Raw genomic sequence first — 24340 nt, 5'->3', positions numbered from 1 at the left:
ATGAACAACTTTGAGGGGCTATGATGAACCTCTTCTTTTGCCAGCCCCAAAGGCTGATGGGGACTAGGACTAAGACTTCGATTTTTCCTCCTTCAACCCAGTGAAAGCTGGAGCCGGCTGAGAGCAATGCCAGCAAGTCTTCTGCTGGTCAGAGAACCCTTGTCCAGAGGATATATATCAGATGCCTTCTCTAAGTGACATGACCGTTTCATACAATCAGAACCCATTTATCCACCATAATTTTAGTCAATACACAGATGAATTCATAAAATGAAGTTGGCACCTAAGAAAGCCTCTCTCCAAACCTATTTTATGCCAAAGTGATAGACAGGACCTAAAACAGGCATGCGGGCCAGACAGGAGCATAGGAAAAGCGCCAGGACCAGGACCCAAGCCACCCAGACACCCATTGTTCTTCCTGTGCTGTGTGCAAAGGTGAGCAGCAGGGATGGCGTGGCAGGAGCTATGCTGTCAAACATCTTTGTGGCTCTTGGTTTCAGTACGTTAACTCCTGAACCTTGTGGATACCCATGTTTACAATACTATGGCTATATTAAACCATGTCACTTGTTTGAATATGGACCTAGAACTGTGTGTTCAGTACCAAAGACACAAATGAACCTGTCTGCCCTGGGCTTCTGTGGGGCTCACGCTTCAGTGGGAGCAGAGTCGTGGAATTACAGCCAGGTTGTGCACTATGAGCAATACACAGGAAAGGAACAACTAGCATAAAGCAGGAACTCAGGACTTCATTCTCTTCCCCTTTCACAAACTAAACTGAGATGTCTCACATTTTTTAAAAACATGCTCCCAAAGCATCTTGAACAGCATTCACTAATATTGTAAGCACACCTGGAATGGCAGACAGCCTGACTTCACCAAGCTCAGGTGAACTTCCCTTCAAGAACATTCTGTTGGCTGCCCCAGAAACTGCTCAAAGGGAATTCCTACTTTCCAATACTGGAGAAGAAATGCCACCAGTACAGAACTTTGTGTAAAATACATCTTGTGACAAGTCTACTTTTTTCCATGGAGTTAAGGCAATATTCATGTTCGTATTCTAAGATGTTATAATTTTATAATTTAGTATATATAAAATGCTAGGCTATCATATTATCAGATGATGTTGCTCAAGACATGACTGGTGATACAGTTCATATGCCTTCTGGGTTTTAAGTTATCATTTTCGTATTCCTCTCCCACAGAAAAGTAGTAAAAATGATAAAGTGTTACAGGATTATTAATGTTTTCACACATTCACAACACAGACTTCGGCTGCTGGTTGACAGATTCTTTTATTAATAATCAAAAAACTTTGCACTTACAATAGGAAAATAAATGTTTCCCTAATGAATGATTAAATGACAACTACCCCAGGCCCTTACAGATTTTGAAGCATACCTTAGAAAATAGGACATTAGCTTGCCCAAATCATTAGAGACTGGCTGAAAATGAGAAATGGTAATTTATCAAACATTGCCCTTAGCTTTTCCAAACAGTAGTTCCCCAAAATTAAAGCAGGAAATAGAATTTAAATTTAGAACTAGTTTTACATATGACTCACAACTTAAATGTATGATTTTTATGTTACTTTTTAAAGGTATTCAACAGAAATTCAAGCCTTATTTCAAGGTCATGAACATGAGATGTGCAATAAAGTTGTGATTTCTCAACATCAGAGTTTAATTATTACACAATAGTTCAAGCAGTAGATACGACTCCAGACTCTATTTGTTCTGTGTCCTTTTCCCCTTCAGCACCAGTAACTCGAAGGTGTTCAGAGCCATCCATGACTAGGGCAGGCTGCTGATTCGTCCCAGAAATCCTTCACAGATGTGTAATACTTGTTCTTTTCAGAAGAAAACTGTTGATTTGCCTTTCCTATTCTTTTTCTATTATGAAAAACAGGGCTAAACAAAATTTCAAGTCTCATTCTGGATGATGAAAATCATTATCTATAAATTATCTTTAGTTTCTTAAAATCTATCCAATAGGGAAGAAAAACTAAAACCTTTGTGAAGGATAGTGTGCCTTCCCCATTCCCTCAAAGTCAAAAGCAAAAATAAAGCCCCAAAGAAATTTCAACATTGAATTTTTTTGAAAATTTAAAGCTTAGTAAGAGTCAAAAAGCTTTACATAATTCGTTCATCTCTCCATCCTTCTTTGTTAGTTCAATACAAGGCATGATCTAGCAAACTTCTATTCAAAAGCCCACTTTTCAAAAGGTATGTTTCTAGATGGTATGTTTAAACAGTTCACTGTCTTGCTTATGTATGTGTATATGTAGATGTAAATATATATATAGGTTAGCAATAATCACATGACTACCATTTGCACTGCATGAAAGTCATTCTACTGTGGCATATAAAGGATGGCAGTCAGTCTATGAAGTATCTTCAGTTCACACACACAGACTTATCACTAGTCCCATCAACACTGCTGACAATCAAAAAGCCTAAATATTTTTCTAACTGAATTCTGATAGAAAAGTGTGAGTATAAATTTTTTTTAAAATTTCAGTCTTCAATATTGAAACTGCTAAGTTACTTTGTTTTTCCACGAAAAAAAAAAAGGAAAGGAAAGTTGGGGAAAAAATAAAAAAATAAATTTAGGAAAACATCCTATTACTAAACATGTTTAAGAAAAAACCAATATAAAGAAAATATTCGAATCGGAGGTAAAACCTCTGTGATTGCTCACTATAGCATTATTTGTAATAAATAACAATCAGAAACAAATGAAATACTCCATAACAGAACTGCAAAATAAATTAGGACATGCCCAATTGATAACTACTACAACAGCCATTAAAATGAATGAGGAAGATGATGAAACCCCATGCAACTCATGACAACGTTAAACCAAATGGCAGAAGGGATCTCTGGTCCACCTGCACAAACTAACCAGTAACATAATGACATACTATGTCACTGTGTTGTGGACATTGTTTTCCTTTTACTGAGAAAACTAAACAATATAAAGCTTCTATAGTGACTGCACATGTTTTTAAAAGAAAGGAAAAATATCAAAAAGGATAGAACAACTCAAAAGTAAGTCTTTGAAAACAAATGTTCCAGGAAGCACACTGCCGAGCACATCTAGACGCCACCCCACCTCAGTACATGGGATGCAGTACCTGGCCCAGCCGGGCCCTCCCCAGGGGGCTGCTCTCAGGAGCAGGACCAGAAATGGGGTGGGCACCCGGCCAGAAGGACCTGTGGCCCCATCCCTAGCATTGATTTTATCAACAAGGCCCTAATTTGTTTTGGGCATGTATACAACACATATTTCCATGAGGACAAAATCTCGCATGAAAGTTTTTATATTTCTCCCTCCAAAAAATTCAGATGCAGTTTCCTTCTAATAACAAAGCAATTCTCGATTAGCAATCAAGTTACACGTTTTTTTAGAGACCAAATGGCAAGTGCTAACCCTGTGTAACATGTGACTGTAGATAGTTAAAGATGGCTGCTAATACCTACCAGGGGTAATAAAGACAGAGGCTTACTTACAAAAGAGCAATTTTCAATAGAAAAACTGAGCATTTCCCTTGGGAAATATATGTAATACTTTATCATTAAACAACTGGAGTGAAAGGCTAGGTTTTCCACAACTGCAATCAAATAGGACTATAAGGTTTCCCCAGAGGCCCTAACAGTGTATGGATGGGAAATTTTTGATGGTTTTATGACAATTATAACCTCCTAGCTATTTTAGCTCTCTGAAGAAAATGTTCAATTGAAAGACTAAATCATAAGAAGCACTTAATATTTTCAAACAGTTGCTCAACAACAAAATTTTAAAACAGGAAATCACTCATCTAATTAAAATATGCTCATCAAATATTTGAATAAGCTATATTAAGAAATGCTACAATACAGCAGCTTACTGGCACACTGCGGTACTCTGCACTACTACAAAAATAGGTGTAAAAAGCCTCGTGTACTCAATGTAATGGTAATGCTTTACTTCTTGCAAGCAGTGTATCTTGCAGTTACATTTTCCCAGTTGATTACATTCCAAATAGCTTTTAGATAATCAGGTCTGACATTTTTATACTGAAGGTAATAAGCATGCTCCCACACATCAATCCCCAGCAGTGGGATAAGACCTATGGGAAAGAAGGGAAAAATAAAGCAAAAATTGTCAATTTCATTCTAAAAACACTGCATCTTTGCCATCTAAACTTCACTTAGCCTATGTACACAAAACCATCCTTTACAACATTCTCATCCATTTTTCAGATTCTTATATAAATGGGACAAGTGAGTAAGAATAAAGATCCTACAAAAAGATATTCAACTTTATTCTTCAGAAGAAAATGTGATAAATAGTAAAAATAATTAAAGACTTGGGAAAGTCAATTAACTACACTATTTTAATAGCTGTTATTAAAATACTAACAGATTTATGCCAGAGCAAATTCTCAGTCGTCCTCACTAGGGTTCTCAGTAAATTGTGTGAGGTTTGTAGGCATAGTTGAGGACCTTCCAAAGGTTTATGGGAAACCTGCTCTGCTCCCCAACTGTAATGTTAGTTTTAGAGAATACAAAGGATTTAAGGGACACTAACAGAAAGAGTAAGTTAACAAGGAAAACTGAGTAGGCCCAAAGAGACACACAGTTTTCAGAACTTAAATAATGTAAATGGAGAATTAGTTGTAGCGATACAACATTCACGTGAAGAAGCTCTCTTTAAAGAAACTCTCAAACTAAATGACAGCTCTCCTCTAGGAAAATAATTACCCATGAGCACATCTTATCAGTTATTAGTTATGTCACTAACAACTTATCATTAATAATTAAGGGAGCAAAATTTATAAATGATTTTCCCCACAAACAAAATTGCCATGACTTACACTCTTTTTCATGCCAATGCGCCTTCCTCAAACGGGACAGAAGGAAGTGTAGCTAACTGGGAGATCACAGCCTCTCCATCCCAGTTCCCTACCAGGTGTACCTGACTCTCAATAGCAGTCAGGGCTCACAAACCTTCTGCTGCCTTCCCATATTCTGTGGCATCTCACTTTCCCAAGAGAGCTATTTAGACTCTAGTTAAATCTGAATACCTCCACAGAGAAGTAAGTCACGTAAGCAAGTCTTCTGACATGTTCAGAGGTAGAAAGTGTGGATGAGAACTACTTAATTGATGTTGAGAACTACTTAATTGGTGTTAAGATCATCACCTTACGGTTGGTTACATCAAAGATCAAAGTTCCAGCTAATTGCTGGATGATTTATAACTATTTCCTAATGAGCTTCTAAGTCAATCTGGCTCAACATAAAGGATTTGGTGAGCCCTGCCTGAAACTTCTAAGTCAAGTACCTTCCTATACCAAGAACCCCCAAAAGACAGAAGTCCGGAAACCTGAACTCTAGTCCCAGGTTGACCACAGGTGCTCAGCAGAGGGGATGAGAGTCCAAGGTCTGAAAGTCAGGCTCATCTTACTTATCTTTTCCTCCTTTCATTATTTATCAAATTTCAGTCTTTTATTTTAGTGCATATAATTATGTAAGCTAATACAAAATCTCTGTCAAATGAAGCAGGGTTTATGTTAAAAACATCTTTTGTTAATGTATCTGTAAAATTACATGTGCTTATTTTATAAAACATCAAGGACTTTTAATGCCTTTTTGCTTACACAAGATTCTGGGTATCATCTGTCCAGATTTGCTCAAATGAGTACATCCTTAGGAGAGGTTTAAGTGCTGGGGGTTTTCCTTATGTCCAGGTAAACACTTTCTAGTGAACCATCTCCTCCAAATGAATGTGTGACAATTTCCAAAACTAACCTGTTGTTCCTTGCAGGGGATCCTGGTTAGGACAAGCAACAATCCGTAAGCATCCCAATTCCTTATCAAAACCAAGCCAACCCCAACCTGAGCCTTGGACACCAACAGATAGAGTGGTCAATTTCTCCTTAAATTTCTCAAAGGATCCAAAGTCACGTTTGATGGCTTCCAGCAATTCCCCTATTAAAAAAAAAAAATCCAAAAATAAAGCTCCACAAATGAACAGATTGCAATAATCATAAAATATTTTACTACTATATTAAAACATTCTTGTTAGATGGCCCAGCATACAACTAGACAACATCACATAGAAGACATAACATTACCCACTGAGCCAACGTAACACCACATCACAAGATCTCACAATTTTAATTCATGTGTTTGCTGCTGAAGCATGTTAGAGGGATTTCTTTACTCGCTGTGCTATTTCCATCAGGAAAGAAATTACATTTTCCATGAGCTTTCTTTTTTCCCTCTCTATAAAAAAATGTCACTTTGACTCTACCCTACCGACTGTGTCTCAATTTTGGAATAAATGCTATGGTTATTATTGGGTTCTTCTCCATGGTAGCCTAAATCTTTCCTATCTCAAATCAAAGCAGTGACTTTTGTGTTCCATTACTGAATTGAGGGTAAACTTTAAACTATAAAACTCTTATTCTGTAGCAATATAGAATCTAATCCTAGATTGAGCACATTAAATGAACTAGGCCAAAATGATCACTTCTCTTAGTCCAGTGGTTTAAAAGTAATCATCTATTTTAAGCAAGAGTGATAGAATAAAGTGGCACAGATGAGATCAATGACAAGAGAGTACCAAACCTGTTCATTTGGGTGTATCTAACACTCTGGTAAACTCATCAAACCTCAAAAGTATTAAGTCATAGTCTGGAGACCTAACTCAGAAAACATAAACTGTCCAGCTTCCCATACTTCCTCCCCAATTCATCTTTACTTCCAAATGAAACTGCTTATTTCAAGAGCGTAAGATGCCTTCTATAACAATTAAACACATACACACAGAACCTTAAGGTACCTGCCAGAAACCTAGAAACAAGAGAGCTCTATTCATGCCCCATACCGTCCTTGGGGTGAGGAGGATGATTAAACACAGCCTGGCCTCCACACACTACACAGGAGCCTAGTAAACAAGCACAGTGAACAGGACCTCGCCTCTGTACTCCCCTCATTAGCTGTATTTACCCTGGTGACCTACACTTGTCCTGGAAGACCTAATTTTCTGGGAGAGTAGTAAAATAATAGTAAAAGTCACTATTCTGAGCTCTTTACCTATGATAATTGACTTAATTTTCGAAAAAGCCCTACTGTTATCCCTGTATCATACAAATGAAGAAAATAAGATACAGAATGGATATAAGTATCTTAGCCCACCCCAGTCAGGGAGCTCTTTTCTAAAAACTGTCTTTTCTAAAAACTGTTTTTCAGTCTTTTCCTAAAGTAACTTCAACAAGTTGACACCAAATATGTCATTAGGCACGTGTATATAAAATCTGATGCCATAAGCCCCTGAATGTACTGTTCTGTGTCCCTTTGAAAGTTACAACTCCTTGGTATAAAAAAACACACCATTATGATACCCAAGAGAAAATTAACGTAATACAAGAAAATCAACGGTCATTCCTATGTTGCACAAAATGTAGCTCAGCTTGCACCAGTATATACCAACCTTTGGGTTCTCCACCACCGTTAGGGCTCAGGTTTGTCCAGAAAATGCTATGATTGATATGGCCTCCACCATTGAACTTCAGCGCAGGCTGAAGAGCTATCTGAGTTGTTACATCACCTGAAATGTTAAAATGAAAGCACATTGTTTTTTTAATTCTTATGTTTTCAACCATTCTATACACTATTTTTTTTCCCTTTTAAAAATGTCAAATAATTGGACCAGCCTCTCTATAACATCCCTATAAGTCCTAAAATTCCACAATTTCAGGATTCTACCAAAAAAGAGACCTTCCTGATATGATCTGTCCCAGGGGATTTTCAGTTCAATTAATCACATGCTAAATAACTAACGAGAGGACCAGCAGCAGAGGCAGCAAAGCTGGTAGAAAATTCACTCCTGAACTTCAAAGAATTCAACATTTCATTTGATAGAAAAATACTACGGCAAATAAAATAACGAAAAAAACAAAAACAGGAAACAGTGGAATGCTGAAATGCATGGTTCCATATACCGACTATATAGTTTCAACTCTCATTTTGTAGATAGACAACTATTTTTTAGGACATATTTCAATGTAGCATTAACAAGAAACTCAACATATTCAAATGTGAACTCCTGACTTTCAACGGCAAACACTCCTGCCGTGGCCCTCCCCATCTCAGCAGGTGCTTGCTGTTTTCGCAGGATGGTTTTCCCAACTTGCTCACTTTGACTCCTTTCCTCTCACACCCCCACATCCAACCCACCAGCATATCCACCAGCAAAGGCAGCTCTATCTACCTTGAAAGCACACCCAGAATGAATGCTTTCTTCCCACCGCTGGTGCAGACTGGCAGCACTGCCCACATGCATGTGCACTGGTCCCCTGCCTCTGCATCTGCTCCTATGGTCTGCTCTCAGCACGGTGGCCAGAGGGCTCCTCTAGGCCCCAAAGTGATCACAGCAATCCCCTCGTCAAACTCCTCCAAAGGCTGCTCTTTCCACACAGAGGAACCCCACATCCTTACCACCTGCTGCAGAGATGCCTGTCACCTGACCCTGTGCATCTCCTCGCTGGCCTGGCTGCTGCCGCACTTAACATAAGCAGCTCAGCCTGCTCCTCGCTTCAGGCTTTCACTGACCACTGCTGCCTAGGCTGGAACACTCTTCTTGGAGATAGCCTCACAGTTCATTCCCTCACATCTCCTCCACGTCTCCACTGAAACATCAACGTCACCAGTGGAGCCTTCTCTAACCACAATATAAAATAGGCAATTCCCTGCCACTTCCCCTACTTGTTTTTCTCGATAGGACTTACAACCCCTGGCACAGTACATAATTACTTGTTTGTGTCTCCCCACTAGAATGAAAGCTCCAGCGAGGACAAGGACTTTTGTGCACTGCTGTGTCTCCAGGGATCAATATACTGCCTCATTCATAGCAGGCACTCACTTTTCAAAACTCACAGGTTTGTTGATTGATTAGATAATTGAATATATTAAATGTAGCTTCTACAGAAAAAAATCCTCACACCTATACTTTAAAAAAAATTTCATGTTTGAAGATTTTTTTCCTACTTGCTGAACAAGTAGGCAAAATATCTTTTTCTATGCCTTCAAGAAGGTACAGATTAACTGAACTATTACGAAAAATAGTAATTCCATTGTTCAATAACAACTGAATACTTATTATTCACAAGATCCCAAGAGGAACAGTGAAGGACACAAAACCACCAAGAGCTCTGCTCTTATGCAGCTGACATAGCAGAAAAAATTCTCTGCTTCTGTTCTGAAGGGCCATGCTAAGAATATAGGCAGAAAATGTTGCTGCTGAAGCAAAGCCAAACCTTCAGCAATTCCAAAAGGTGTAGAGGGTCAAGTGACATCTGCGTACAGAGACAATCTTGGAGGTTTATTTAAGATGCCCACTGTTTGTTGTTCTGTTTACAGAATAATTTTCTTACATATCAGTGTTTCCCTTATTAATTTTTCATGGAGAGTTGCCATAAAAGTAAATGTAGGTTTTATATTGTTTTAAAAAATCAACAGTAACTAAATATTTCTAATGGAAAAGAAACTCCCTTATTGAGAAGTGGCTTAATAATCTCAATCTCTTAAAATTTTAGCTTTTTCAATTTTAGTAGAAATTTGGGGGGCTTAATATCTGCTGTTAAAAATGCTTTTCAGCTCTCAATCATAATATAAGCTGGTCCTGGGGATGGTAGTACAGCATGGAGAATATAGCCAGTGATTCTATAATATCTTCTTATGTGAACAGATAGTAACTGTACTTACCATAGGGGGTGAGGATTTTATAATGTGGGTAACTGTTGAACCACTGTGTTGTGCACTTGAAGCCAAATTAAGATTGTATATCAATGATACTTCAATTAAAAAATTAATAAAATAACATTTTTCTGAAGTTCAACATTTTCTTTGGTTTCACTTTTTTTCCTCTATTAAATACAGTAAAAGTTAAAAACTTCTGTTAGAAGTATTTATGTTACTTACATGTGGTAAGATTGATGGTGTTAGTTTACTTCTATATACCCCCAAATTTTCAAACATGAAACTTTAACCCTTTAATAATTTTTAAAGTATAATTTTTTTAAATAAAAGAAAGCTTGCAGGTACTTATCTAACTCTTAGGCGACGTAGCACAACATACTGTAAAGCTTTATTCCCCAGTGGTTTTCATCAAACAAGTAGAACTTTGATTTCACAAGAAAAGGACTGAAATTAATCTGTTTTCAAAATATTGGAGAGACAGGCTCAGAGTGTCAGATGCTGTCATGCAGGAAACACTTTCACAACTGGGATATTCCCCACCCTCACCATTACCACATCTTTCCCGACTTTGTTATTTTCTAAATCATCCAAACTTTTCCCGTATTCGAGGCTCCTGTCACAAGTAAAACTTCCAAAATGTGGTAATTCCCTCATTTCCAAAATGACTCAATTATCTCAGGCACAATCAGGCTGAAATACTGCATTTTCCCACTAGATGCCCCCAGTCAACAAGATGTCACTGTCTAAAATTTACTCAACAATTTCACAGGACTGACATTCAATATAAACATATATTTCAGAAACATCCTGAATGTTTTTACCTGTGTTGCTTATTAAGCAATGCATATAGTCTGCAAACAAGACATAACTTTTTGCTTGTCCAAGCCACTGACTACTAGTTTGAAAACAACAATACTGTTCCGTATAGAGACACTGACAGTGCTTCCATACACACCTCCAGACCCATACACATCAAATCCACACACTACTGGGTTCCTCAGCTAAGCTCCTTCACCACACAGAGCCTCCACATTACACTGTAACACTGAATTCTAAATATTAACAAATAAATTGAAGCCTGTTTCAAGTTTCCCACAAAATGGATCATTTTCTTCTTTATCTTGGCCCTGAGTGGACGGAAGAGCAGTGAAGTGGACCTAGTGACTAGAGGGGCACTTGTGCGTGGGGACGCGCGGCGCCTACCCTTGGCCAGCGCCTCCTGGTACTTCTCCTCGGCGGTGTTCAGGTTGTTCACGTAGGCCGCGTGGTGCTTGCTGTGATGCAGCTGCATGATCTGCGCGTTGATGTGAGGCTCCAGGGCGCCGTAGTCGTAGGACAAGTCGGGCAGGCTATGCTTCTGCCTGGAGCCCAGGGACCCCAAGGCTGGCAGCAGCCTCCTGCTCGTGCTGGAAGAGAGCAGCACAGTCCGATCCGATCCCGCGGCCGTCCCTTCAAAGCGCGCCGCCCGCGCAGGCCAGGCTGCAGGAGCCGCGGCTCACCTGGGCCCCCGCCCGTCCGCCCACAGTCCTGCTCTCGGAAGAGCTAAACTAGAGCCGCACTCCGGGGCCGGGGCAGCACCGGGACGCGCTCGGCGCACACCTGCCCTCAGGCATGGCCGCCCGACGCCGGGCCCCGAAGGCGCGCTCTGCCCGCCGGGCCGGGTGGGTGGGGGCTCGGTACCCGCCTCGGGCCTCCGTCCCCGCGGCGCCCTTCCCCTTGGGCAGACCCGCATCTCCCTCACGCCTCACCTGCACGCCGCACGGGACAACATGACGGGAGCAGGCGCCGGACTGACTCGCAAACTGCAGCCACCGCGCCGACCGCCGAGAGTAAACACACAACCGGGGCCGCACCGCCAAGGACACCGCTGCCCCCGCGGGCTCCGCCCCCTGCGCCTGCCGCTCCCATTCAGGAGGTGGGGGGGTGCCAGGCCTCGGGTCCTCCCCGCCAGCGCCGGGCCCCTCCCCAGGGCCTAGGGCATGCGAGAATGGGGGACCCAGAGACCTGTCCAGAGGGCCTTTGAGAGTCGGGGCGCCCACCCGCTGTGCTTCTGGGAGCGTCGAGCAGGGAAGGCCGCTCTTCCCCCCTTAGGAGTTGGTACGGCCCAAGCTCAGCCCCCCGGCCGCCCCGCCCTGCGGACCGGCGGGCAAGGTGTCGCCGCGCGGCTGCGGCCCCGCCCCTTCTCCCCGCGCGCGCTTGGGTCATGGGGTCTGGTGCCCTCAACCCTCTCACTCCAGGCCCCCGGCCCCAGGAAGGACGCCTGTTTCCCTGAGCGGCCTTGGCGCGCCCCAGTGCCGGGAGTGACCTTTCTTTATGAGTGTACAGACCGTGGGACCTCCGCCAAGCCAGAGCCCGGCAGACGGCGGCCTGATAATACTGTTACTGAACACCTTGCCCTGTGCCAGGGACTGCGCTGCAGGGTTTACATAACTGTATCTTTATTTCACCCCCAGGGAAGGGATCTTGACTCCAGGTGACAGTTAATGGGCTCACAGGTTAGGCAGGTTGCCCTGGTCACACAGTTAATTAGTAAAACAGGTTTGGAACCCAAAGTTCATATTTTCTTCATTAGGAAGCCTCACCAGTAAGGTCTGAAGTGTTTGGAGTGACCTCCATGAACCAACCGCGGGAGAGTGCATAAAAGTTCAACAGAGGATTCTTTGCTACATTGTCTTATAGTCTGATAAGCTGTATAAAATGCTTTCTCAAAAAGATTTTTCTTAAATCCTGAATTGTATAAATCCCCCCCATATAGAAGTCAGGAAAGTTTTACAGTTATTGGCCCAAGTCATTGTTCTTGGCCGTATTCAACAGAATATAAAAGGAAGCAAAGATTAGATGCTGAATAAAGAGTCTGTTACCTTCTTTCACACTCCACTCCTCCCTTCCCTCCTCCCCCCCACAAGGATGACTAGGCTTTGGGTTCCGGGAATAGCAAATGGGAACCACTGAGTGTGGCTTCTCAGCAAGAGGGCTGGGGCTTGCTGACAGTCCGGGGAATGTAACCAAGGTACGTGACTCCGTGAAGGGAGAAACTCAGGTCAGGAGCAGGTTATACCTGTCCTTAAAACGCAAGCAAACGGTTGGCAACAGGAAATTGAGCAGCATTTTAGCAGAAGTGAGGCACTTTGAATGTTTTTCAGGCAAGGTAGTCTGGCACTGATTTCATGAGGGGTAAACTAGTTAGGAAGCTGTTGCATGAATCCTAGCATGAGGTACTAGCCATGGGAACTGGAAGAAAATGGCGTTTTGAAGAATAAAACAGCAGAATCCAGTGGCAGATCACTCACTAATAAAAAGGCTTGTTCTAGTAAGAACAAAATATCACTACAAGAATAAGCCCAGTCAGGCTGCAGAGATGTACTTCTTGTTTGTACAGATGATGATACTTTGAGGCTTAAACTGACCCTCCAGGACAAGATCTTTTGAGCCAGCAACAAAGACTGTGGGGTGGGGAAGTGACATTAGCAGTCAAGTAGAAGTGTCTCTAACATCATATCTGTCCCATCAGCTACATCCTTCCAGAAGACAACCCCAACTGTGAGAGAATCCAGGATTGCGACTAAGGATTTTGTGGGGGATGGGAGATAATAACTTTATTACAGTCCTTGCCTACCACATCCAATAAACAGGCCTCTTTCCCATTTTTAGCTGGCCACTGTATGAAGTACTCATTCAATATTGGCCCAAGGAGTTAGATTCCAGTTGAGTGGGATCTGTCCTAAATTGCTGTAGCCATTATGTCCTCTGCCACAACAGGGCACCATAATTGTGGATTTTTCTTGCATAAACTTCCCAAGACTGCTTCAAAGCCATGCTCAAGACCCACCACAGTCTAGGCCAACATTGGCTGAAGGAGGCAAAATGTGGGTTGAGATTAAATCATTGTGATTCAGTTACTAATTGTATTCATATTCTGGTAAAGGGGTCCAGCCACAGTGTCTCAGAGACAGAGGGTGTATTCCCTCAAGTAAAAAGAGATCTGGAGTAAGTAGTCCAGGGCCAGGATGACAGAGGCATGAAATCATTAAGCACCCAGGCTCCTCTGTCCTCTGAGTTGCCTCATGATTCATTATGGCTTCTACAGCACCAGTCACCTCATCTTCTTTCCATGCAGAGGGAAGGACAAAAGTTTGGGCCCCAACTGTTTCCCTTTTAAGGATCCATTGTGGAAGATTCACCCAGGAATTTAGGTACAAAGCTACACCTAGCTAGAGAGGAGGTTGGGAAACATAGTCATTTAATTGCACACTTCCAGTCTGAAAAAACAGAATTCTGTGGCTAATGGGAAAATGAGCAATGGATTGGAAAATAGCAATCTTTGCAACATATCCTTCTGCACTGTTTCTACATGGTTGGATGTGAACTGTGACCACTATGGAACAACCTCAGCTGCATTCCCTTGTTTTTCTTTTCCTTTTCACCCTGTATCACTGATCTCACCCAGGCAGGAATCTAAGTAAGAATTGCTTTACCACTTCCCCTTTGCATAATGGGATTGTTAATAGGACCAAGAGTAGGACTTAAATTGCTAAAATGAAATCAGTGGTCCAAGCTAAAAGAGAAAATGATGATAGAGATATGGCATCATTAACAAAGGTTTCAAAGTTAGCTTCCCCCCACCCCCACATACCCCATTTCCAGACTAATTATAATTAGATTGTGTCCTCAAAGAATACATTAACTTCTGGAAAGGAAAGGGGAAGCTTGGCTCAGAATGGAAGTGTGTTATTGAACAAAATGTGTGGTGAGTTGATTGTATCCATAGAGGGAGAGGGAACCAACCTTACTGAGCAGATCCTCAACATGTGGTAAGTACTAGGTCAAATGCTCTACACTGTCTCTTAATTCATACAACATCTCTGTGAAGTGGCTCGTTATTCCTCTTTTGAGCAAAGATTGACTTGACCAAGGTCATACACAGAGGATGTAAGTAGTAAAGTAGGCCTTTGAATGTACTCCTCTATCAACATTGATACAACTCTGTGTCTGTGAGTGGTTACCACAACAGCTTCCAAATTCACTGCACCCAATAAAATTGGCTCAACTCTATCTTGTTTGTGCATAGCCCAAGTTTTGAAACTTCCCCCTCCTGTGCTGCTTCCCAACTTACTCCTGTCTTCTCAGGTACTACTGATCTCTGGCCTCATCTCTTATGTACAACTCAGGTCAAAACCCTTGGACCTGGAGCTTGACACTGCGACTCAGTTCTCACCTTGGGCCATTTGCCCCTTCAGTAATTTGCTTCTTAGCTTCAGTGAAGACCCAGCTCTCTGGAGCTTCCCTTGGCACCAACCCCCTGACTTTTCCCACCCTAGTCTATGGAGAGAATCAGACTTGCAGAACATGAACTTGGAAAACTGGAAGCAAATAGAGGAAAAGTGAAGAGACAGATTGCCCCGTATTTAGACTCCAGCAGATCCCGCCATAAAAACTATGCAACATCTGCCCCTTTAGGGGAATGAACAACCCACCAACTCACTGCTCCAGGTGTATTAGGGTTCTCCAGAGAAACAGAACCAATAAGATGTATATATAGAGAGAGAAAGAGATGTCTTATAAGGAACTGGCTCCTGCAGTCATGGAGGCTGGCAAGTTCTAAAACCACAGTGTGAACCCCAAGGCTGGAGACCCAGGGGGGGCCAATGGCGCACATCCAGCGCAAAGGCAATCTAATGGAAAATGCCTGCTCACCTGGGGGAGATCAGTGTTTGTTCTATTTAGGCCTTCAGCTGACTGAATGAGGCCCACCCACATTATGGAGGGCAAGCTGCTTTACCCCAAATTCACCAGTTTAATTGTTAATCTCATCCAAAAACACCCTTTAAGCTGACACAGAAAATTAACCAACACACTAGATAAAAAACATGACCAGTGCAAAAAACATGATCTGTGTAAGGGGTGGGGGGACCTGTCAGCCACCATACCCCCAAATCCAATTCATGTCCTAGGATTTATCATGGAACAAGATTGAATTCATAGGGACAGTTCTAAGAACACATCTTAAGAGTGACCTGAGATGAAAAGACCCAGACCTCTCAGGGCAGTGGCCATGCATAAGGACCTGGGGTAGCTCCATCTCCTGGCCAGCATATGCCAGGGGCTGCAGCCCACACCATGAGGTCTACTCCGAGGAACAGAGCAGGTGTGCAGGAGCAGGGCCTCATACATCTTGGATGTTCATGCCAGAACTGGGTCCACTGGGAACAGAATGGGCATGGTGTGCCACCTCAGGCATGTCTCAGAACACTACCCATCCTGGCCTGTATCACTCTTTTCTGGTGCTGGCTGATATCTGCACTGGCCCTTTGGCAATAAATTGGATAAAAGCATGTAAAATAAGCCTGTAAGTGTTTTCACCCTAAGAATATGAATTTAGTTTAAGGAACCAGTCAGCTCTATGTTAATGCAAGATACTCTGATTAATTATGAAGAAGGCTGATCAATTATTCTTGTGTTGGGTTTGAAGAGTGGCCTTTCAGTGGTATACACAAACCAGAAGCTCTCTTAATCTCACTGCGACCCTGGACACTCCAATCTCCCTTGTGCAGACATCTTAGTTTTGTCCCAGACCAGTTTAGAATGAATCCAGTTGTTATGGGCTATAGTGTGTCCCCAAAATTCATATGTTGAAGTCCTAACCTTCAGTACCTCATAATATGACTTTAGAAAGGAGACAGGGCCTTTAAAAAAGGTAATTAAAGTAAAATGAGAGCATTTAAGTAGGCCCGAAACCAGTGCGACTGGTGTCCTCACAAGAAGAGGACTTAAAACAGACACACAGGCCTAGTCAAGGGGTGACCATATGAGGCCATAGTAGGAAGGCAGCCATGGGACACCGAGAGAGACCTATGGAGAATCCAGTCCTGCCAACCTTGGACCCAGATGTCCAGCCTCCCGAACTATGAGAAAACAAATGTCTGCTGAAGTTGCCCAGCCTGTGGTATTTTGCCATGGCAGCCCAAGCTGACAAATAAAGCTGACAAAGAAACCACCATTTCTACAACCCAGTCTGGTTATCACAATGTCAGCAATCACAGGGCCTCCTCCCCACCTGGGACTCTCCTTCGTGCACTGCCCTCCCCTCCCTGCCCGCCTGGGCTGAGGACTTCCTGGGCCCCACCTGCAGGGAGGAGAAGGGGGTCTGCATTCAGGAAAGATGGCTCTTCTCAGTGCTCCGTCTTTGGTGCCATCTGGCCCCAGGTGGTAGTGACACCAGCTCCAGTCGCAGTTAGGGGCTGAGAGAGAAGAGGTATGTTCTGTCTCGGTCTGGCTCCACTTCACTTTTTACCCCCCCAGCCCCCATATGTGGGAGTTTTTGTACAGGCAACATGTCTGGTTCAACTCCACCCTCCCCCCAACTGGTTCTCTGTCTCATAGACCCCTGCCCCCACCCAGGTGTGCCCATGCCTCTGTTTGCCCCCCTGCCCCTTTTCTGGGTGAATGTTCCTTTGATCAGTCGTGCGGCCACCAGAGCAGCCTGGTTCGTGCTACCTCACCTTTTAAGACCAACTGGTGCCTCCAACCTTCAGAAATGCTCTGATGAAAGGTGGGCAGCAGTGTCTGAGTTCACCCCCAGCTTGGGTGCATAGTTCCTGCGACTTCCTTTCTCCAAGGGAACAAAGTGGGAAGGATCAAGCTCAGCACTCTGTGAAAACCTAAGGCAGCTCTTATTTCTCCCCAGTCCTCCTTCTACATTTCCCAATGGGAAAAGCTGCCAAACCCGCAGAGCCTGTCCAGAACATGAGCCTGTCCACCGTTAAGCCAGGCTTTGAGGAATTCATAACCTTGCTTTTAGTAGCAGGTGACTCCATTAGCTGGAGTTGAAGGATGGAGGAGAAAGGGCTTCAAATGGAGCTTTACCCTTTATGTCCTATTGTTATTCATTGAACAATGACACACTCACTGTCCTCTGGGTGCTAAGCCTACTATGAGTTGGGTGTAGAACCAGCCATTCATTTAGGAGCTTTGTCCCAGATTTGGAGAGCCTGTCGCCCAGGAACGACAGTGGTATCTGGGAGTGTTGACAGGAAGTCCTGGGGTTACCCAAAATTGGAGTCTGGGGTCAAAGGCCAGAACCCCAAAAGCAGGGTTGCTCAACCTCAGTACTGTTGACACTTTGGATGAGACAACACTGTTACAGGGACTGTCCTCTGTATTACAGGACTTTTATCTGCTTCCCTGGCCTCTGCCACTAGATGCCAGCAGCACTCACCCACCTCCAGGTATGACAACCAAAAATGTCTCAATATTGCCAAAAGTCCCCTGGGGCCAAATCACCCCTGATTGAGAACCACTGTCCTAGAGGTAAAACAATTATGAAAACGTCAAACCAAATGAGTTGTCAGCAAAAGATGCCAGACCATGGGAGGCAAAGCTGAGTAGAATGAGGGGCCAGAGGGACCAAGAAAGCCTGAGGTGTGTGGGCCCCACCTTGAGATGCCAGGCAGGCGACGCATGGGGCCCAGTTCACTCCTCGCCTGTGGAGTTTGCTTGATGCCCCAGCTCCTTCAAGTTCACTTTTTCTCTGCCTCAATACAGTCCTGGACTGAAGCTTGGTCTGAAGACCTCGTGATTAGTAGGAAGAAATGTCTAAGAAAGAACAGAGGTTCTTAGGTTCTACTATTTTAAAAAATAGTTGGTTAAAAATCAGTGTATTAGAGCCAAGTTAGGCAGAAGGATGACAACAATCTGGAAAAGAATTTGTGTGCCTGAAGAAAAAAAGAAGAAAGAAAAAGACATGTACAGCATCACTCACAAGTTTCTGAGTTAAAAGGGTGAATGCAGTTGTGAAAAATCACTAATGTCATTTGGCAGGCATTATTTGAACAGCTGTGTGCAAAACACTGGGGTATTGTGTGAAGAGGGAAACAGGACAGAGAACCAGATTTTTAACTGGGGGAAGACCAGCAAGAAAACAACCACACCCAATAATAATGATAATATTAACAGCTATTGTTTATTGACCAACTACATGTCAGAATCTTCACTATTTGGTTTTAATTCTCATAAATAGTTTACCAAGTTTTACAAATAACGAAGTTGAGATTCAGAAAGATGAAGTAATTTTCCCTAAGTCACTGAGCTAGAAAAAAATACTTTAGAATTTAAACCTAGCTCTGTTTAAACCCCAGGGCCCATGCTCTTTCCACGATACCATGCTATTCCAAGCAGAATAAATGTGGTAGATGCTTCTTAGTACACAGTCCACTTCAACAACTTTCCAGATTAACGGGCACCCTTCTGTTCCTCTGCAGAGCTTGCTGACAGCTGCCCATAGCCCTGAGTGATCGGGGCCAGATCACTCACTACTGCCCCCAACAGTTGAGTTGTATACTTACCAAGAGTCAAGCGGGTTTGCTCCCAAACAGATTTATGGCTAGTTTTACTTATTTACTACTTATTGAAATTATGTGAACTAATAAATTGAGTGCGAAATGGTTTGTGTGTGGGGACTCGATAATATGGGTGAATGTTGTAATGTGAAACCTTCATAAGATTGTGTATCAATGATACCTTAATAAAAAAATAAATAATACTAATAAAATCAGCGCAAAAAGCAAGTTATTTTTATGAAAACAAAAACCAAATGCTTTGTAAAAGTTCAATGAAAATAATTGCTGTTCCATTAGATGTGGACAAAACAAACATCTAAGGTTGGGAAGCTCAGTGAACAGTTAAAGGAGCCGATTGCTTTACAGCTGTCTCTAAGCACCCACTCCGCTACAGACATTGAGGCTGAAAACAGAAATCACAGACAATGCACTATGAGTGTGGTGATGGGTAGCCCCAATATTTTCTGGCTCTTTATCTGTAAAGTATTGAATACATATGTGTTTGCATGTTTTAAGTGAAAATAAACTGTTACGGTAAGCATGTGACATTTTACTCTTAACTCCAACTGTTTTGATCACATGGAATAAGAAGACTTGATCTCTTAATGCTAAATGAAGATCAAGTATTCCTATGAACTCACTTTGGAAGTTGTGTCTAAATATCTGGTCCTTGGATGTGATGTCTATTTGCATTAAAATTTGACTTTCAGTTGGCCTACTTGTATTTCTGGTTCAGCGTAAACTTTTTGAGTCCAAGGCAGAGGTTTGGGTTTTTTTTTCTTATGTTTCCCTGGAACACAATATACTCTCTCAGTTTCTAGACTGAAGTTTAGGTGAGAAATCCACGGGGATGGGGTGGCCTCCAAAACCACAAGAGAAAGAATCTGCTTTAAACAACTGCCAGGCAAGACAGTAGTCAACTACGATCCCTCCACATGCTCCTGTACTCCACCACCCTGAACCCTAGCCTCGCACCTCCTGCAGATCAATCCCTGGAGAGGTCAAAAACCATGATTTTATGCTAAAAAAGAAGGAGCAGAAGAACAAGACAGGAACCTAGAAGATGCCACCCAGCTTCCCACCTCCTTCTCCTACTGTCTGTGGCCAGCTTGCTATAGACCTGCGCTGAAGGAGGGGAAGTCTCCACTTTAAATCAGTGTCAGAGTTTCATTATATAGGACTGGGCATTTAAGAGTGAGCCTCTGCACTGATTTAAACTAACTATATAACTTGTAATTATCTAATAGTTAAAAAGAAAAAAAAGGTCATGGGACCAGCTGTTTGGTCCAGGGGCAAAGAAAAAAACAAGCTCACCAGACCAATGTAATGACACAGTGTGTGACAAAGGGAAGTCACTTGATGATCACATCTCATGGTCACTGTTACTCAATATGACAGTAACACATCAATATTGTGTCTTACCAGAAATTCTCCCATACATCCAGCGTTTGAGTAGCACTCCAGATTTCCAGCTAATGTGGCTTTTTCTTCCCCTTGAGCCTGTCCCATAGGTCATTTTGGGGAGGATTTTAAGGAGAGCCTGTGCTCATGTCACCATCTATGGAGCACCCATCCCCAGTCAGGCCAAATGTGACCACTAATTTAGAAAGCAATATGCAAAGTTACAATTTAAATTCTTCTAGACATTTATTACTTCCTGAGTTATTTTCAAGTGTTCCTTGGAGTTCCTTTAGAAGAGTATTGGTTAAGATTAAGACCAGCTGCCAGGTAACCACTTCCTTCAGGGCTTACACTGCCCAGGGGACTCACCCCCTGCCTTCCTCTCCATCAGCTGGCAGAGGGGAAGAGAGTGAGAAAAGCTGTCATGGTACAGCCTGGAAATGCCATGTCTCCATTCTGCCAACACACCAGCATCTGGAATGCAGCCACATGGCCACATATGCCTGCAAGAGAAGTGGGACCATCTAATATAAGACCATGTACCATATACATATACGCACACATATATAGTGGAATATATATGTAAAGAACTCTATAACTGGTAATTGTAATAAATGTTAAAATGTAAATTCATATTCACAGATACCAAGAAATGTGATGATATAATTCTATTAGTCACTTTCTAAAAAATTTAGAAATGTAATAAATGTACACTTTAGCTGAATGCTTAATGGCCGATCATTATGATCAATATTTGGTAAAACAGCATCATCATAGGATGGTACTTTTGAAATTCCAGAATATATCTGAAGTTTTATTCAAAATAAATAAAATTATTCTGTTAAAACAGTACTAGTAGTTTAAAGTTAAGTTAATTACAAATTCTTGATGTAATTCTGAGCTGCAAGATTACTGCTGAAGTCATTGTTGTACCTCATGACAACTGCCATTATCAGTTGAAATATAAGAGTATATTCAATATTTCAATGGTCAAATCCCATATTTAGTGGTGAGTGTGAAAATCAATTTTAATAATGAATTTGTGTACAAAGATAATCCCTAAGAACTTTTTAAGATGCTAAAAACATTTGAAGATAGGTTGAAAGTTAATGAGAACACTAAACATTACATAGACAGCTTTAAGAGTACCATTATATTGAGTCAATAGATGTTTGAGAATTTAAATAATGATGTTAAATAGAATAAGAGAGATGTCCTTAGCTCTTTTAAAGTTCTTATATAAAGAACATATATTTATACAAGTAACTGATAGAATTTCAATGAACACAGAACCCAAGATTCCACCTCATGCTCCACCTAGTGACTGTCTATTGAAAATACTCTGAGCAATGAATGCCTTGCTCATATGACTAACGTTACCCTGTTGAACATGGGAGTAAACAAAGCTATTTCACAATCGCTTGTCCAGCACAATATCAGGGATGGCCCAAGTGACAGGAAGCAAACACTCGACTCCAGCTTTTCAAAAGCCAAGGCTGAAGCCACATACATAGTGGATTTTGGGAAAATAACCTAGGTCAAATCCCTGCATTGGTTTATCCTTAAAAAATTCAGAAACTTAGCACATGGCCACATTTATTATTAAATATTTGTTTACCCCTCCACATGTGTTATTAAATATTAGCCACTTAGTATTATCTTTTTAATGCCTTCTAGTAAGATTCCTATACAGAACAAGCACACTTATTGCTGCATTTATCCTCTATATCTTGCTCATTCCCTGGTTTCAATGTCTGAGGCCTGGGAACACTTTCAGGCCCTCACAGTCCTTCTAGGGCTAAGTACCCTTCACTGCATCTGGGCTTCCTCCTGGGATCTTACTTGGAATATAACCACAACAGCTTCCCCTCCAGGGCTCCCTTAACATTGAGCCCTGCTCAGAGAACCAGCCTCTGGAAACATTTGTTTGCCTTGACACACCTAATGTTTCCACGCTTTCTGGACATGGCCTTGGATGGTCCAGTTTTCCTTATTGAGGAGGACCCTGTGGCCACTACAGCCCTTTCGTTTGTCTTGACACACCTAATGTTTCCACACTTTCTGGACATGGCCTTGGACGGCCCAGTTTTCCTTATTAAGGAGGACTCTGTGGCCACTTGCAGCCCTTTCAGCTTGCCTCCTACCCACATCTGCCCTCATTGCCATTTGGCTATTCCTCTGGGGCAGAAACACTACTCAAACTCGTTGGATTCCTCGGCTCTATTAAGCTTTTACTTCCTAGGGAGCAAGAATGACATCCTCTTCCACTGTTTCCACAGTTTCTCCTACTGAGAGGGAGACTTTGTTATTTGGCTTAAGGGTCTACAGGCGTAAAATAAGGGTGTCCCCAAAAAGAGATACTTTTATCCTATCAGGCTGATGATATTAACCACACTTTAAATCACTTCTCTGCAGTAGTTGTACCACTATTTTGCTAATTTCAATTTTTGCACATGTGCCTGAGGGAAGCTTGTTGTGTGTTTGAGACAAGACTCTGCAATTAGCTTAATTTCATCCCAATTGAGGCTTTACTCCTCTGTGCTGTTATTTAACCTCTCTGTGCCTCACCTGTCCCAGGTGTCAAACAGGACTAACACGAGCCTAGATGTCTAGCTGTGAGGACTAAGAACACGACATAAAGCACTCAGCCAAGTATTAGCTGTCATTTCCCATCTCTCTGTCTATACTTCCCCTATTCTTTTTCCTCCTCAAAAACCCAGGACATCCTCGGATTTCCCTGAGTCCCCCACTGGGTGACAAGTCTCATACAGACTTTCCCCTCCTCAAGTGGGATAAGCCTGGCTTTCATCTGTTAATTCTAATACATCCCATTTGGGCTTCATCAGTGCCTTCTCCAGAGTGTACAGCCCCCTCCTCACTTCCCTCCCTAGGGTGGACCTGGGTGACTGCCTTCCAAGACTCCACACTGACTTGAATTTGACCCCAGGACAGGACGCACAGTATTTAGCTTTTGTTTCCTCACTAGGTGGTTTCTTTTCCAGAATACTATAAAGTGCCTCCTCTTGTGCAATCTGTTGAAAGGGTGTACCAGATGGCTCCAATGCTGAGTGCCCAGGTTGTAAAATAATCCTCCTCCGGTGTCTTCCCAACTTACCACATCCTGGTTCCCTGGTCCTTTTGATGGGAAGCCTGTGCTGGCATGGATGAGGGGAGTGTTGGCTGGAGAGAGTGGTTGCTGTCTAAATGTTTTCTGTCCTGCTGGGCTGCCCCTTCCCTAGTCTTGTGGTTACAGGAATCAGGCTTTCCTTGGGGGGCATGTTTTGTCTGTGCCTGTTGGTGTTTTCAGATTACCTGCTTCTGGGATTTATGAAGTAAAAAGAAAGCTCAGGAACTTAGCCAAGTGTTGTCCTTGGGTCCTGACATCCCTAGCCAGTGTGCCCTCTTGTGCTTATTTTGTATATAATGCCCAGGCTTCCCAGTTGTGCTTAGCAAGGAGAACATGGAACAGTATGTCTACTCCCTTTCCACACAAGTGGAAATTTCTCAGAACTGGGTTAGGAAAGGGCTTGCTTGCTGGATGGAAGATGGTTTTGGTGGACAGTAGGGGACCAACCAGTAGGCCATTGCAATGATTCATGAGACAAGATGAACACCCGGACTTGCTGGGCAGTACTGGACACAGATGAGACCCTCTTATCTCTATGAACATTTCATAGAAGAACATGTTCAGGAGGTTGAGGCAGGAAAAAGCAGTGAAAATCAATCCTATGTTGTTCCTAACATGTCTGCAGCAGGAGGTCAGCATGATGAGAACTGCCAGTACTCATCTGTGGCACAAGCACAGATCTGCAATTTGTCAAGGGTGAGGCAGGCACATGGGTCTGGATGGACTGTCTC

The 24340-nt window shown here is 42.5% G+C and overlaps 1 protein-coding gene across 1 annotated transcript; it reads right to left on the bottom strand.

The window, feature by feature from the left end:
• Window positions 1–1276: 1276 nt before the first annotated feature.
• SOD2 (superoxide dismutase 2) lies at window positions 1277–11653 on the bottom strand. The gene is made up of 5 exons (XM_036886688.2): window positions 11495–11653; window positions 10950–11152; window positions 7480–7596; window positions 5793–5972; window positions 1277–4111 (listed from the first exon to the last, which is right to left on the bottom strand). The coding sequence occupies exons 1-5, from the start codon at window positions 11515–11517 to the stop codon at window positions 3966–3968; spliced, it is 669 nt and encodes a 222-aa protein (XP_036742583.1). The 5' UTR covers window positions 11518–11653; the 3' UTR covers window positions 1277–3965.
• Window positions 11654–24340: the final 12687 nt, after the last annotated feature.

This window comes from Manis pentadactyla, chromosome 12, assembly GCF_030020395.1.
Source record: "Manis pentadactyla isolate mManPen7 chromosome 12, mManPen7.hap1, whole genome shotgun sequence".
In the NCBI taxonomy this organism is placed as follows: Eukaryota; Metazoa; Chordata; class Mammalia; order Pholidota; family Manidae; genus Manis; species Manis pentadactyla.
This window is presented reverse-complemented; position numbering and strand designations above follow the sequence as displayed.

Coding starts and splice junctions, on each gene's coding strand:
- SOD2 (XM_036886688.2), bottom strand. CDS start 11,517: ATGTTGTCCCGTGCGGCGTGCAG. Junction 11,153..11,494: donor TTGTCCCGTGCGGCGTGCAG/GTGAGGCGTGAG, acceptor GCTCTCTTCCAG/CACGAGCAGGAGGCTGCTGC. Junction 7,597..10,949: donor CCAGGAGGCGCTGGCCAAGG/GTAGGCGCCGCG, acceptor TTAACATTTCAG/GTGATGTAACAACTCAGATA.